The sequence below is a fragment of the Myxocyprinus asiaticus genome, chromosome 12, assembly GCF_019703515.2.
Source record: "Myxocyprinus asiaticus isolate MX2 ecotype Aquarium Trade chromosome 12, UBuf_Myxa_2, whole genome shotgun sequence".
NCBI lineage: Eukaryota > Metazoa > Chordata > Actinopteri > Cypriniformes > Catostomidae > Myxocyprinus > Myxocyprinus asiaticus.
In genome coordinates, this window is record NC_059355.1 from 33745565 (window position 1) to 33759801 (window position 14237).

A 14237-nucleotide genomic window follows, 5' to 3' on the forward strand; every position below is an offset into this window, starting at 1 on the left:
CGGTTTCTGGGAAGTACGTATTTTGGCAGAATGAGTGTGATGTACTGTATAGGCCCTGTTCTGTGTAGTAAGCCACATTTGGAACACCTGAGAATTACCAGTAAGTGGCGTGCTTGAGCAACAGGTGGTGATGTTCTAAGAAGGGAGAAGGTGAAGGTAGGAAGGTATGCAGTGATGTCAGGTGTCTGCCAGCTGGACGATGAGACAGTGTAATTGCACAACGCATTCTCAGGGATTTATAGTTAATTAACAGATTTGTTTATTTTTAGATAGAACAGGGAGAGCTGAATATACAGTTATGGACAAACTTAGAGCGGTTCTGGGTGGTCGTGATGGAAACAGTGACAACCGAAATATACTGCAGGTAAATTAGTTCCTGTATTCAGTACTGTGCACTCACTCTTAATTGAGCTTGGGCTATATCTTTTTCTATGTTAAACAAAAATGATATAATTAAAATAATATGTAGATTAATATGTTTGTATATACTTAGACATACAGACTTTATGTACTTTGAGGAAAACGCAAATAAATCACAGTTTCTTTACTCAAGGCGGCGAATGAAGCGTCCACGCTGGGATGGGGCACGCGCGTGAAGGGATTTATCGCCTGTATGGTTATCGGAGTAGTGTGCACTATCCTGGTCAGTGACTTGAACATTTTTATTTATTTATTTATTTTTGGTAGTCAGTGTACATTTACACACTGATAACTTCCTGACCGGAAGAACTGAGAAGGTTAAGGCAACTATAGTTGCCCTGTGTTTAGAAGAGCTGTGTCACCGGTTTGACAAGCTTTCAGGAATGTCAGAAAGGATGATGCACACTTTTTGAGCACAATAACATTTAAAGTATCCTTAGTGAGGAGTTTAGGAGAGGAACTAGTTTTCTGTCTTATGTTATCTGGCCCACTTTTTTTTTTATATTACATTTCTATATATATATATATATATATATATATATATATATATATATATATACAGGTGCATCTCAATAAATTAGAATGTCGTGGAAAAGTTCATTTATTTCAGTAATTCAACTCAAATTGTGAAACTCATGTATTAAATAAATTCAATGCACACAGACTGAAGTAGTTTAAGTCTTTGGTTCTTTTAATTGTGATGATTTTGGCTCACATTTAACAAAAACCCACCAATTCACTATCTCAACAAATTAGAATATGGTGTCATGCCAATCAGCTAATCAATTCAAAACACCTGCAAAGGTTTCCTGAGCCTTCAAAATGGTCTCTCAGTTTGGTTCACTAGGCTACACAATCATGGGGAAGACTGCTGATCTGACAGTTGTCCAGAAGACAATCATTGACACCCTTCACAAGGAGGGTAAGACACAAACATTCATTGCCAAAGAAGCTGGCTGTTCACAGAGTGCTGTATCCAAGCATGTTAACAGAAAGTTGAGTGGAAGGAAAAAGTGTGGAAGAAAAAGATGCACAACCAACCGAGAGAACCGCAGCCTTTCGATTGTCAAGCAAAATCGATTCAAGAATTTGGGTGAACTTCACAAGGAATGGACTGAGGCTGGGGTCAAGGCATCAAGAGCCACCACACACAGACATGTCAAGGAATTTGGCTACAGTTGTCGTATTCCTCTTGTTAAGCCACTCCTGAACCACAGACAACGTCAGAGGCGTCTTACCTGGGCTAAGGAGAAGAAGAACTGGACTGTTGCCCAGTGTTCCAAAGTCCTCTTTTCAGATGAGAGCAAGTTTTGTATTTCATTTGGAAACCAAGGTCCTAGAGTCTGGAGGAAGGGTGGAGAAGCTCATAGCCCAAGTTGCTTGAAGTCCAGTGTTAAGTTTCCACAGTCTGTGATGATTTGGGGTGCAATGTCATCTGCTGCCATTGGTACATTGTGTTTTTTGAAAACCAAAGTCACTGCACCCGTTTACCAAGAACTTTTGGAGCACTTCATGCTTCCTTCTGCTGACCAGCTTTTTAAAGATGCTGATTTCATTTTCCAGCAGGATTTGGCACCTGCCCACACTGCCAAAAGCACCAAAAGTTGGTTAAATGACCATGGTGTTGGTGTGCTTGACTGGCCAGCAAACTCACCAGACCTGAACCCCATAGAGAATCTATGGGGTATTGTCAAGAGGAAAATGAGAAACAAGAGACCAAAAAATGCAGATGAGCTGAAGGCCACTGTCAAAGAAACCTGGGCTTCCATGCCACCTCAGCAGTGCCACAAACTGATCACCTCCATGCCACGCCGAATTGAGGCAGTAATTAAAGCAAAAGGAGCCCCTACCAAGTATTGAGTACATATACAGTAAATGAACATACTTTCCAGAAGGCCAACAATTCACTAAAAATGTTTTTTTTTATTGGTCTTATGATATATTCTAATTTTTTGAGATAGTGAATTGGTGGGTTTTTGTTAAATGTGAGCCAAAATCATCACAATTAAAAGAACCAAAGACTTAAACTACTTCAGTCTGTGTGCATTGAATTTATTTAATACACAAGTTTCACAATTTGAGTTGAATTACTGAAATAAATGAACTTTTCCACGACATTCTAATTTATTGAGATGCACCTGTGTGTGTGTGTGTGTGTGTGTATATATATATATATATATATATATATATATATATATATATATATATATTATAATTTAAAATATATAAAGTATTATAGTTACATTAAGTAAATCAAATGTATATTTGGTCAAATATAATTATTATTTTTTAATTTATGTTGAGTACTAGAATATTAATAACCAGCCTTTTCTTTGTGTCTCAGGGAGTGTGTTGCCTGTTTATTCCCAAAGTAGGTTTGATTCTCTTCATTGTCTTTTACACATTTGGGAACGTATGTTCCTTAGTAAGGTGAGTCATAAAGTTCATAGAATCTTCAATGCAATAACTATTTATTATTTTAGTTTGACAACTCCTCTTGTTAATTTGAACCCACCCACAGCACCATGTTTTTGATGGGGCCGATGAAACAGCTAAAACGCATGTGTGACAAGACCAGAGCCTTTGCTACAGTTGTTATGATAGTGAGTTATTCCTTGACAGGCTTTACACACCACACACTCATTCCTTCTTATAAAACCAACATTTAATTTTAGGGATAGTTTACCCAAAAATTACAATTCTTTCATCATTTACTCACCCTCATGCCATCCCAGATGTGTATGACTCACTTTCTTCTGCAGAACACAAATGAAGATTTTTAGAAGAATATCTCAGCTTTATAGGCCCATTCAATACAAGTGAATGGTGGCCGGAACGTTGATGCTCCAAAAAGCACATAAAAGCACCATAAAAGTAATCCATACTACTCCAGTGGTTAAATCCATATCTTCAGAAGCGATATGATGGGTGTGGATGAGAAACAGATCAATATTTGTCTTTTTTTTATTATTATTTATTTTATTTTTTTTACTGTAAATCTACACATCACCAGCCCTTCTACGTGTGTTCAGGAGAGGACAGAGTTCTTTTTCTTACTCTGTTTTTTAGCGATTTGCATTCTTCATGCATATTGCCACCTACTGGGCAGGGAGGAAAAAGAATAAAGGGAGGAATGAAACAAAGTAAAATAATAAAATAATCATTTTCAGAACAGCCCAGTAGGTGGCGATATGCATGAAGAATGTGAATCGGCAAAAAATAGAAGAACTCTCGTGAACGTACATCTGAAGGCTGTTTGACAGTAGATTTATAAAAAATAAAACAAAGTAAATATTTATCTGTTTCACACCCACGCCTATCATATCGCTTCTGAAGACATGGATTTAACCACTGGAGTTGTATGGATTACTTTTATGCAGCCTTTATGTGCTTTTTGGAGCTTTAAAGTTCTGGCCACCATTCACTTACATTGTATGGAGCTACAGAGCCAAAACATTCTCTAAAAATCTTTGTGTTCAACAGAAGAAAGTCATACACATCTGTGATGGCATGAGGGTGAGTAAATGAGAAGAGAAGTTTCATTTTTGGGTGAACTATCCCTTTAACAATGCCTTTCAGACAGATTATTCAGTCTTTGACTAAACAAACTTTTGAAACAAAGAGAATACCACTTCTCAGAGGTGTATTAATGATTTTTTTTTTTAATAAAATACAGCTTAAAACTGTATATAGTTCAGATTTGTTGTGTCATATCTGAAAACACATTGGAGACACTAGCAAGTGGAAGAATATTATTTTTTTGTTTATGTGCAGCATTTAGCAACCAGTAACAGCAAATACAGATTCGGATACAGTATTTTGACCCACTTTATCATGGGGACTAATAGTTCTATTTTACATTTTTGGTTTATAGACATGTTTGGTTCTCACACTCTGTGCAGCTTTTTGGGTGAGTTGTTGTCCATCCTTATACCTCATACAAGGCTTTATCAGATGATAAAGTAGGCCTATTATTTTTAGCTTTTTATTTACCTTATTGTCTGTACCACAGTGGAAGATCTTTGGACTCACTTTGCTGTTTGTCATTCTACAAGTTCTTGCATTTGCATGGTAAGTTTTCATTGATGCACGACAGTAGATATTTTCAAACATATTATACACTCAGTGTCTAGTATATTGAGAAATTGTATTTCAGTACAATGGCATTTTTCTTTTCTATAGGTATAGCCTCTCATACATTCCATTTGCAAGGTTTGTTAATTTTTGTGTTTTGAAAATCATTGTACAATTACAAAGCTGTTAGAACATGAACAGGAAATTATCTGAATGCCTCAAGTCAAATGTTGTCACCTTTTCGCCCTCTCCAACCAGAGATGCCATCCTGAAGTTTTTCTCCATGCTCTGTTCTATGTGTATGAAATAAATAGTCAAGGCTTGGCCTTTCATCACCCAAGGACCCTCTGCTCAAATACTTGGTGGTTTGGGATCCACCAATTATCATTGACAGAATGGCTCAGCGGGACTCTGCTACTGTAGTTATTGCTAGTTGGACATTTTGCTGGATCACAGGGTGGTCAGAGTAAAATTCCAAACATGAAGAATAAGTTTACAACTTTTTTTTTTATGCGTTTTATTTTAAATATGATGTATACAGTTTTGGTAAGGTTATAAGAAACTTTAAAGGGACATTCATATAAGTACAGTTGAAGTCAGAAGTTTACATACACTTAGGTTGAAGTCATTAAAACTCATTTTTTAACCACTCCACAGATTTCATATTAGCAAACTATAGTTTTGGCAAGTCGTTTAGGACATCAACTTTGTGCATGACACAAGTAATTTTTCCAACAATTGTTTACAGACAGATTGTTTCACTTTTATTTGACTATTTCACAATTCCAGTGGGTCAGAAGTTTACATACACTAAGTTAACTGTACCTTTAAGCAGCTTGGAAAATTCCTGAAAATTATGTCAAGCCTTAAGGCAATTAGCTTCTGATAGGCTAATTGGAGTCAACTGGAGGTGTACCTGTGGATGTATTTTAAGGCCTACCTTCAAACTCAGTGCCTCTTTGCTGACATCATGGGAAAATCAAAAGAAATCAGGCAAGACCTCAGAAAAAAAAATTGTGGACCTCCACAAGTCTGGCTCATCCTTGGGAGCAATTTCCAAATGCCTGAAGGTACCACGTTCATCTGTACAAACAATAGTACACAAGTATAAACACCATGGGAGCACACAGCCACCATACCAGTCAGGAAGGAGATGCATTCTGTCTCCTAGATATTAACGTAGTTTGGTGCGAAAAGTGCAAATCAATCCCAGAACAACAGCAAAGGACCTTGTGAAGATGCTGGAGGAAACAAGCAGACAAGTATCTATAACCACAGTAAAACGAATCCTGTATCGACATAAACTAAAAGGCTGCTCAGCAAGGAAGAAGCCACTGCTCCAAAACAGCCATAAAAAAAGCCAGACTACAGTTTGCAAGTGCACGTGGGGACAAAGATCTTCTTACTTTTTGGAGAAATGTCCTCTGGTCTAATGAAACAAAAATTGTACTGTCTGGCCATAATGACCATTGTTATGTTTGGAGGAAAAAGGGTGAGGCTTGCGAGCCGCAGAACACCATCCTAGCCGTGAAGCATGGGGGTAGTAGCATCATGTTGTGGGGGTGCTTTGCTGCAGGATGGACTGGTACACTTCACAAAATAGATGGCAACATGAGGAAGGAAAATTATGTGGATATACTGAAGCAACATCTCAAGACATCAGCCAGGAAGTTAAAGCTCGGTCACAAATGGGTCTTCCAAATAGACAATGACCCCAAGAATACCTCCAAAGTTGTGGGAAAATAGCTTAAGGCTTAAAGTCAAGGTATTGGAGTGGCCATCATAAAGCCTTGATCTCAATCCGATAGAAAATTTGCGGGCAGAACTGAAAAAGCATGTGCGAGCAAGGAGGCCTACAATCCAGGCTCAATTACACCAGTTCTGACTGGAGGAATGGGCCAAAATTCCAGCAACTTATTGTGAGAAGCTTGTGGAAGGCTACCCAAAATGTTTGAACTAAGTTAAACAAATTAAAGGCAATACTACCAAATATTAACAAAGTGTATGTAAACTTCTGACCAAGTGGGAACATGATGAAAGAAATAAAAGCTGAAATAAATCATTCTCTCTACTATTATTCTGACATTTCACATTCTTCAAATAATTAAGTGATCCTAACTAACCTAAGACTGGTGATGTTTTCTATGATTAATTGTCAGGAATTGTGAGTTTAAATGTATTTGGCTAAGGTGTATGTAAACTTCTGACTTCGACTGTAAATATATTTGGGGGTGATTTGTGAATGTTGCTCTGCTGTCTTGAACCATGTTTCTCTTTTGTCTAATATTTGTATAAAGATAACATACCCTGTAAATAAAGTCTAGTTTTATCAGCTCACTTATGTTCTTTTGTAACTAATTATGTCTCTACAAATGGTATAATCTTATCACAGGTGATCTGTTCAAATCTTTGTGAATTTAAAATCTGCAATTTGCTTACATGGCCTATCATGGTTTTGCTGTTTAATTTAGTTTAGTTTTTTGGAGGTGGCGCCATTAACGTGGATAGAACGTACTTACGTTATCGATTGCAGACTTCTCATTGGACAACGTCTGTCTTTGTACCCGCCCACTTACTGTTGCAGTAAGTGTGTGAAGTTCACGACACCTCAAACTCATCTGACGCTTATAATGCACAATAACTTTAATGCTGTGTGTGTAAACAAACTTTCGAAAACAAGTACGCGTACCGAATACGCATTTAAACCTCAATGTCAAGGTTTCTTCGAGCAGTTAGAAACGACATACCAGAAAAGGACAAATCGGAACTATCGGAAAATAACTTGGAAAAAATGGGGACTAGGAGGTGTGCGAGTTGTTGAGCGATTCTTCTAATAAATGTTCAAAGAAACGCTGCAAAGTATTTGTGTAGTCATTAGAAATATGTGTTACTCTTCATGACAATTTCTTTCAAACATTTCATAACCTAAACAAATTAAGAGTTTGTGTTGGGCCCTATGGACTGCGCCCATGCATATAGTGGCTGTGTTATAAACCTCACAGCATGTTTGGCGCGTTTCATGTGGCAGTGAAAATTTGTACACTCGTTTATGGTTTGATTAAAACTTTATTACCAAAAATATTGCAAACCTGAATTCATTTGAGATCGTATCAAGTGGATGGAGTGAGGTGGCTCACACAGTGTATGAAGAACCAGCAAGGCTGCATCCTTGGTGATGAAATGGGTCTGGGCAAGACCTGTCAGGTTAGAAATGGGATGGGGTTTGGCATGGTTACTATGAAGTTTAGCCAGAGAATCTGATTGGCAGTTCTTAGGATTTTGTTTTCACGGAACAAAATTTTTGCACCAATGTTAGTCTAAAAGGAGTTTTGTGTCAATAACACCATTTAACTATCAGTCCTCCTTTGTAGACCATCTCTTTGCTGCATATGCTCGAGGATGCTTTAAGATGAATGGGCCATTTCTAGTGGTGTGTTTTGGAGAACTGGAGACAAGAGTAAGAACGGTAAGAAATTATGTTATTTTAATGATGTCTGTAGAGATTCATACAGGAGACTGTTTAGACATGAAAGTTTAGTTTAGGTCACAGAGATCTGATTGCAAACACACCTAACGCTCAAGTTATTAAAAGTACAAGAATGAGACACTATGATCCCATAAATGTGAGAATGAATGAATGATCTTACTTGAAAGACAATGTGCTGTCATGGTCACCAGATGGAGATAGTAGCATATGAACACTGTTGTTGTATCTACAGTATTTGAAAGTAGTTAAAGGGATAGTTATCCCAAAAAGGAAAATTTGGTCATCATTTACTCACTCTCATTGTTCCAAACCCATTTCTTTATTCAGTGGAGCACAAAAGGAGATGTTAGGCAGTGTGTTGGCCTCAGTCACCATTTACTTTAATTGTATAGAAAAAGATGCAATGAAATCAAATGGTGACTGAGGCTAACATTCTGCCTATCTTCTCTTTTTGTGTTCCACAGAAGAAAGTCAACATTAGAACAAAATGAGGGTGAGTAAATAATGACAATTTTCATGTTTTGGTGAACTATCCCAACTGAAATGAAATTCATTGAATGTGATGCTGTTGTATACCAGTACATACTAGAGAAACTGGTTGATCCTTTAAAGTTGCGGCTTTCACAGATTTTACTTGCAGGTCATTTAAAAAAATTCTCAGTGTGAAATTTCTGGTAAATTTAATATACTGTAAGTTCCATTAACAATTTTTTCACCTAAAGGCTTTGTTTGGTTTTCTCTCATGGTCCATTTTGCTCAGTTTTTGTCCCAGTCTTTCTGTGATCTGTTACACTGGTAATAAAGAGAGAAGGGCAGAGCTCCAGAAAGAACTCGGGAATGACAGACACTTCCATGTTCTTGTCACCACCTATGAGGTTAGTGCACCTGTTTTATAGGATTGATCCAAGAAATACTCTTTCAAAAGGTTGCTTAAGTCTGCACACTAAAGAAACTCTTCCCTTTTATTGATGTGCCTGAAAGATGCCAGCTACATGAAGAGGTGATCATCTCTTCATTTTTGTGCTGAACAAATACAGAAAGAGCAGATTCAGTTGTAATGTTGTATTCCATCCTGATATATGCAGTGTGAGACTTGATTTAAACATACTACACTTGCACAGTTCTGCTTCTCAGGCATTTTGTGCATAATTAAACGCTATTAAACACATTTTATAACTACATATTTCAGTTCAACTAATTGTAACACTCTCTTGGAATGTTCACAGTTGGAAATGGAAGATTTTAGTTGTAGATGAGGCTCACAGGCTGAAGAACCAGTAGTCATTGCTACATCAAACCCTCAAAGAGGTTAAGCAAATGCATTATGTGGACTACTTTTTAATTTCTTGCATATATTTGAATGTTTTTTATTGTCACTGTCAGTGTAAACTCTGCCCTGTCTGTCAATTTGTCAGATTTCCCCTGCTTTTAACTGGCATCTGACATCATCTTTGTCTCAGTTTACAGTGGGCTTTCGAGTGCTTTTGACAGGAACTCCCATTCAGAATAACTTGCAAGAAGTGTATTCCCTACTCACCTTCATCCAGCCCAGTCTGTTTTCCCCTGACGACACAGAGGACTTTGTTGGCACCTACGCAGATGTACAGACTGAACTCTAGGTATGACAGCACTAGGGATGTGCCAGGGTGGTCGAATAATCGTCTAGTTGCCCAACAACTGTCTAGTTGATTAATAGGGTTGATAACTAACATATATATTTTTAGTGGTGGTGGTTTTAATGGGAGAAGCAATTCTCAAATGAAATGAGAGACAACTTCTTAGAGAGCGTTTTTGCATGATGATAGCTTGCTGTGCTAAACAGTGAAAAACAGGTAGCACAGTAAAACCATCTGCAAGAAGTTTAATCTCTTTAGTGCTTTAGGTTTAGTCTTTTTATGCGCTGCTGTTACAGCAAAGTGCCGCATCAACAATATATTTCAAGATGATCACTGTCATTAAATTCTCTGCTGTCAGTAATGCTCTCGTATTTTTGAGGTGTTGTGGTGAGATTCAAGTCTTTGTGCAATAAGATGTAATTCTTATTTAGCCTATTTATTTGTTTAATGTCTGTTAGTTACCATGTTGAAGTGCTGCGCTTAGTGTCCATATACCCATCTGAAATGCATCTGATTGGGGTCCCGTGAACATAACGGAGAATAATTGTACGTTATTATCCCTAACACGACTAGTTGTTCAAACAACGGACCGACTAGTCAATTATGAAAAGTGGTTTATTTGCACATCCCTAGACAGCACAAGCCTTCACAGTTCCAGTGTGAAAATCAGACTGTTGGCTTGTGCTGCAAAATTTTGACAAATCATAATCGTCAACTATTTCTCTTGATCTTGTAATGACGATTTATTACAATCCAAAAAATCCAAAACATGCTAAGAACTGTTGTCCTGAAAGGAATATTCCGAGTCCAATACAAGTTAAGCTCAATCGACAGCATTTGTGGCAAAATATTGATAACCACAAAGATTTATTTTGACTTGCCCCTTTTCTTTTATTTATTTGATAAATTGTGCAGCCATACAGTTGGCACTGAAAGACTTTATGTCTGCCAACAGCTTTATTGCTCTTAAGGCAGTCGGTTTAAGCAAATGTTAAATATCTTTAATCTCTATCATCGCTAGCCTTGAGGGCTTCAGTTGGACAACCATGCTTTTAAAACTCATTTCTTTCACTGCTAATGTTTATTGCTTTTTTGTGGAGTGGAAATTACTATGCCGTGACTGCCAGCATCAAAAAGAACTTGACTTATTTTGTTTTGCTTATCAGAAGCTCAATGATCTAACTAATCAATTTCACATGTAAGGGACTAAGAGATTCATAGTGACACCAAAAGTAACACGTCAGATAACAAACAAACATAGCATGGCCCAGAAAGCTATGAATTTCGCAATGCCAGCCTGGTGCAGATACTCTCTCCTTGACTAACCAGTCAAATTTGCATGATAGTGATCATAAATTACCTTTTCCTTTCAATCTTAACTGACTTTTTCCAAAAGCCAGAACAAAAATCTTAGTCTTTGACGTAATTTTTCTTGAGAAAATGTGTTTGCGCAAGACTTCGATTTTAAAAGGAGATTGTATTAGTTTGTAGTCTTAAATAGTTTTTTCTCTTCTCAGTTTGGAACATTTATGTAACTGTACCCTATATAATGTTCTAGTAATCTAGTCCTCCAATCTAGAGCAGTTGATGTGGGTTCAGTATCGCATCCTGTGTTTGCTGCTGCGTGTGCATTGCTGTGCTACCGACCCTGTAACTGCCAGCTTTAGTTGGTTCTCTCACTTCTGTAGGTTACAGTTACGAGTGACTGGATGGCTCAGTCCTCAGGGAGGAACGTAACCTTGCTATCAAAAATTTCAGCACCAAAGATGTTTCATATTTCTCCTCGGCACCAAAACTGGTGAGTTTACAGTCTGGAGAGTTTGCCAGTCTGATGTTCCGATGCCACTATCACATTATATCTGTTCCCAAGGCCATGAAAAACCTGGAAATATCAGGGAATTTTACAATTGTGATTTCCAAGCCTGGAAATTCATGGAAATTAATAAAATCTTGAAAAGCCATGGACATTTTTATAGATAATAACTGGTCTTTGCAAGTGCAGTGATATAATATAATGTACAGAGATATAATGAAATGCAGTACAAATTTATTTACATGATGTTTTAGTGTAGCAGGTTGCCATATCAAACATTGTTGATACAAACCTTATTTGCATCTTTTGAGACTGATCCAAGTAACTGAAAACCAAAAGTTAACTCTAACCAAAGATGCAGAAATATTGAGGACACACATGAGAACTGTGCCTTTGTCTGAGATGGTGGTACATCCTTTTTGATGTAGAGAGATCTTGCACTTATGTCACAAACATTTTTATATGGACATTTTTCCGTTATTTCTCAGAAGTGTTGACATTGTAATTACAATCTCACTGCTACTGTAAGATTTACTGTGATACCTCTGTTCTAAGCAAAGGTGCCACACAATTTGTTTAGGTGGGGTTGGAATGAACCTGACTGTAGCAGATACTGTGATCTTTGTGGACAGCGACTTAAACCCACAGAATGACCTCCAAGCAGCTGCCCGAGCACATAGGATTGGCCAAACAATGTAATGCTCAGGAATCATCTAGTTTTAAAAGTGAGATTGTTTGTTTTTGGAGCCCATCATTTAGTTTGTCCAAATGATTATAATTGTTTGTTATAGTCACATTTGGGATAGTTCACTCAGTTTAGTTTAATTTGATCTTTTTGTGAAAAAATTTGATTACTGCGCACTTACAGTCCTTGGTTGCTGGACTAATGTGTGCACTGTTGTTATTTCCTTTCTTCTTTTTTTTAATATGTTTTAACAATTATGTTTGAACAATTTACTTAAATGAGATGAATAAACAGAAAGTGGGAGAGGATGGATGGATGGATAGATGAATAGATAGATGAGATAGGGCTCTTTAAGGTTGGGGAGTGTGAGACAGGGCTTTGTGAAGGATGGGGAGTGTCCAAAGGAATGGTCCAGGATGTGGACAGGGTCTGGCGGCCACAAAATGCTCTCCTCTGTGGTCCATGGCACAAGAAGCGATGGCTTCTTTGGTGGCATGTCTTCCCAAGGGCCATAGCGAGTGTGAGGGGAAGATGGCCTGGCATCCATGTCCATCGGCCTCGAAGCATGCGGTCCTTCCCGGCGACTCATTTAACCCGTGCCGGTTTTCCATGGGAGTGGGTGCGGTGCGCATCTAATTCGGCCGGTTACCCCTTCCCGCTCTGCTCCTGGACCTGCGAGGACGCCAGTTTGTGAACACAAGGAGATAGAAGCCAGCTTCCAGAGGAGAGGCGTGCTCTGCGTTTAAATGGCAGTGGTGATGAAACTCCACTCACATCAGGTGTGCCTCATAATCTGTTGCCCAAACGAGGCACCTCTCCTCTCTCAGGCTTACTCCTATTATGAGCCTGGCTGAAGGATGACCCTAAGAGGCAGGCATCAATGACGAGAGGAAGTGGCGGGTTGTCCACCACAACCCTCATATTGTTACAAATTAATCTTTCTTTCTTCTCTGGAATACAAAAAGAGATGTTGGGCAGAATGACAGTCTCAGTCACCATTTACTCTCATCATATGGGAAAAAAGATGCAATGAAAATGAATGATGACTGAGACTGACATACTGCCTAAAATCTCCTTTTGTGTACCATATCATGACTTACTTTCATTCCCCTATGGGTTTGAGTAAATGATAACAGAATGTTCATTTTTGGATGAGTTGTCCCTTTAAATGGCCCCTCTAGTTGAATGTGTAGTTAAATTCTCATTTCTATTTTACCCACAGGGCTGTTAAAGTGATACGACTGTTAGGTAGAGATACAGTAGAGGAGATCATATATTCCCGTGCTGTGTCTAAACTGCGTCTCACAAACACAGTGATTGAGGGGGGACGTTTTTCTCTGTTGGACCAGGCTCAGTCTGCAGCCTCTGGCCTTCAGGTGAAGTGAGATCCATGTTTTCTGACTCAGCTTATCTCCATTTTATCTCACATAGTCAACATTGAGGTCTTACTATATCCTGTTTCCTGGCTCATATCTCATCTAACTAACTGTTACTTCCTATCTATGTTTGAAGCTTCACATAAAAACAATTGTTCAGAGAAAAGTCACCTGCTTTCTCAATATTTTTCCTATCTTCACGTCCCCACCCCTCTAGCTGTGTGAGATCCTAAAGTTTGGTGTGGATAAACTGCTGTCATCAGAGGAGAGCTCCATCTAAGATGTGGACCTCAGGCTGATCCTGGGACATTCTCGAGATGGACAATGGCTGACAGAAGAAGAGCATGTCAAACTTAATGAGAGTGATGAAGAGGAAGAGGAGGACATTGAGGGTCAAAGTAAGGCCCTTAGTATTCATTTTCAATATTCTTACTTTAAAGGTGACGCAAACGATTCAGCCATTTTGATAACTTTGCCAGACTTCACCATTGAATTGGACCGCATCAGTACCTTCAGTCACAACATTCTCTGCACAATCCCACCCTCCAAAGATATGTCAGCAAACCTGATGTCAGCAGTTGAAATTATCGATTGGCTAAGAGCTTTTCTGATTGGCTAATTAAGGGTGGGCTGCTCACTTGACACTTTTATGCTGTTTACAGAGCCTCGACGGGAGTGATTTCTCAAGACTTCTATTTCAGTGATATTTGTCAGGTAGTATGGACATTTTATGCATGCTATTCCAAAAAGAAATTGCTTGCAGCAC

The 14237-nt window shown here is 38.3% G+C and overlaps 2 protein-coding genes across 11 annotated transcripts in view; both read left to right on the forward strand.

The window, feature by feature from the left end:
• The first annotated feature begins 37 nt into the window (after nucleotides 1-37).
• On the forward strand, nucleotides 38-6824 carry LOC127448737 (vesicle transport protein SFT2B-like). Its single transcript, XM_051711521.1, has 8 exons — nucleotides 38-364; nucleotides 554-643; nucleotides 2765-2850; nucleotides 2942-3023; nucleotides 4295-4330; nucleotides 4433-4491; nucleotides 4603-4632; nucleotides 4753-6824. The coding sequence occupies exons 1-8, from the start codon at nucleotides 299-301 to the stop codon at nucleotides 4802-4804; spliced, it is 501 nt and encodes a 166-aa protein (XP_051567481.1). The 5' UTR covers nucleotides 38-298; the 3' UTR covers nucleotides 4805-6824.
• A 241-nt stretch (nucleotides 6825-7065) lies between these two features.
• The window catches only part of LOC127448733 (E3 ubiquitin ligase TRAF3IP2-like), a 49604-nt gene continuing 42432 nt past the window's right edge, over nucleotides 7066-14237 (forward strand). For 4 of the 10 annotated variants that reach the window (XM_051711512.1, XM_051711515.1, XM_051711509.1 and 1 more), the window contains exons 1-7: nucleotides 7066-7698; nucleotides 7866-7960; nucleotides 8742-8856; nucleotides 9442-9600; nucleotides 13318-13471; nucleotides 13689-13869; nucleotides 14134-14185. The gene's annotated coding sequence lies outside the window, so the exon portion shown is untranslated. The other 6 variants (XM_051711506.1, XM_051711508.1, XM_051711504.1 and 3 more) reach the window with 6 other exon arrangements.

Coding starts and splice junctions, on each gene's coding strand:
- LOC127448737 (XM_051711521.1), top strand. CDS start 299: ATGGACAAACTTAGAGCGGTTCTGGGTGGTCGTGATGGAAACAGTGAC. Junction 4,331..4,432: donor CACTCTGTGCAGCTTTTTGG/GTGAGTTGTTGT, acceptor TCTGTACCACAG/TGGAAGATCTTTGGACTCAC. Junction 4,492..4,602: donor CAAGTTCTTGCATTTGCATG/GTAAGTTTTCAT, acceptor TCTTTTCTATAG/GTATAGCCTCTCATACATTC.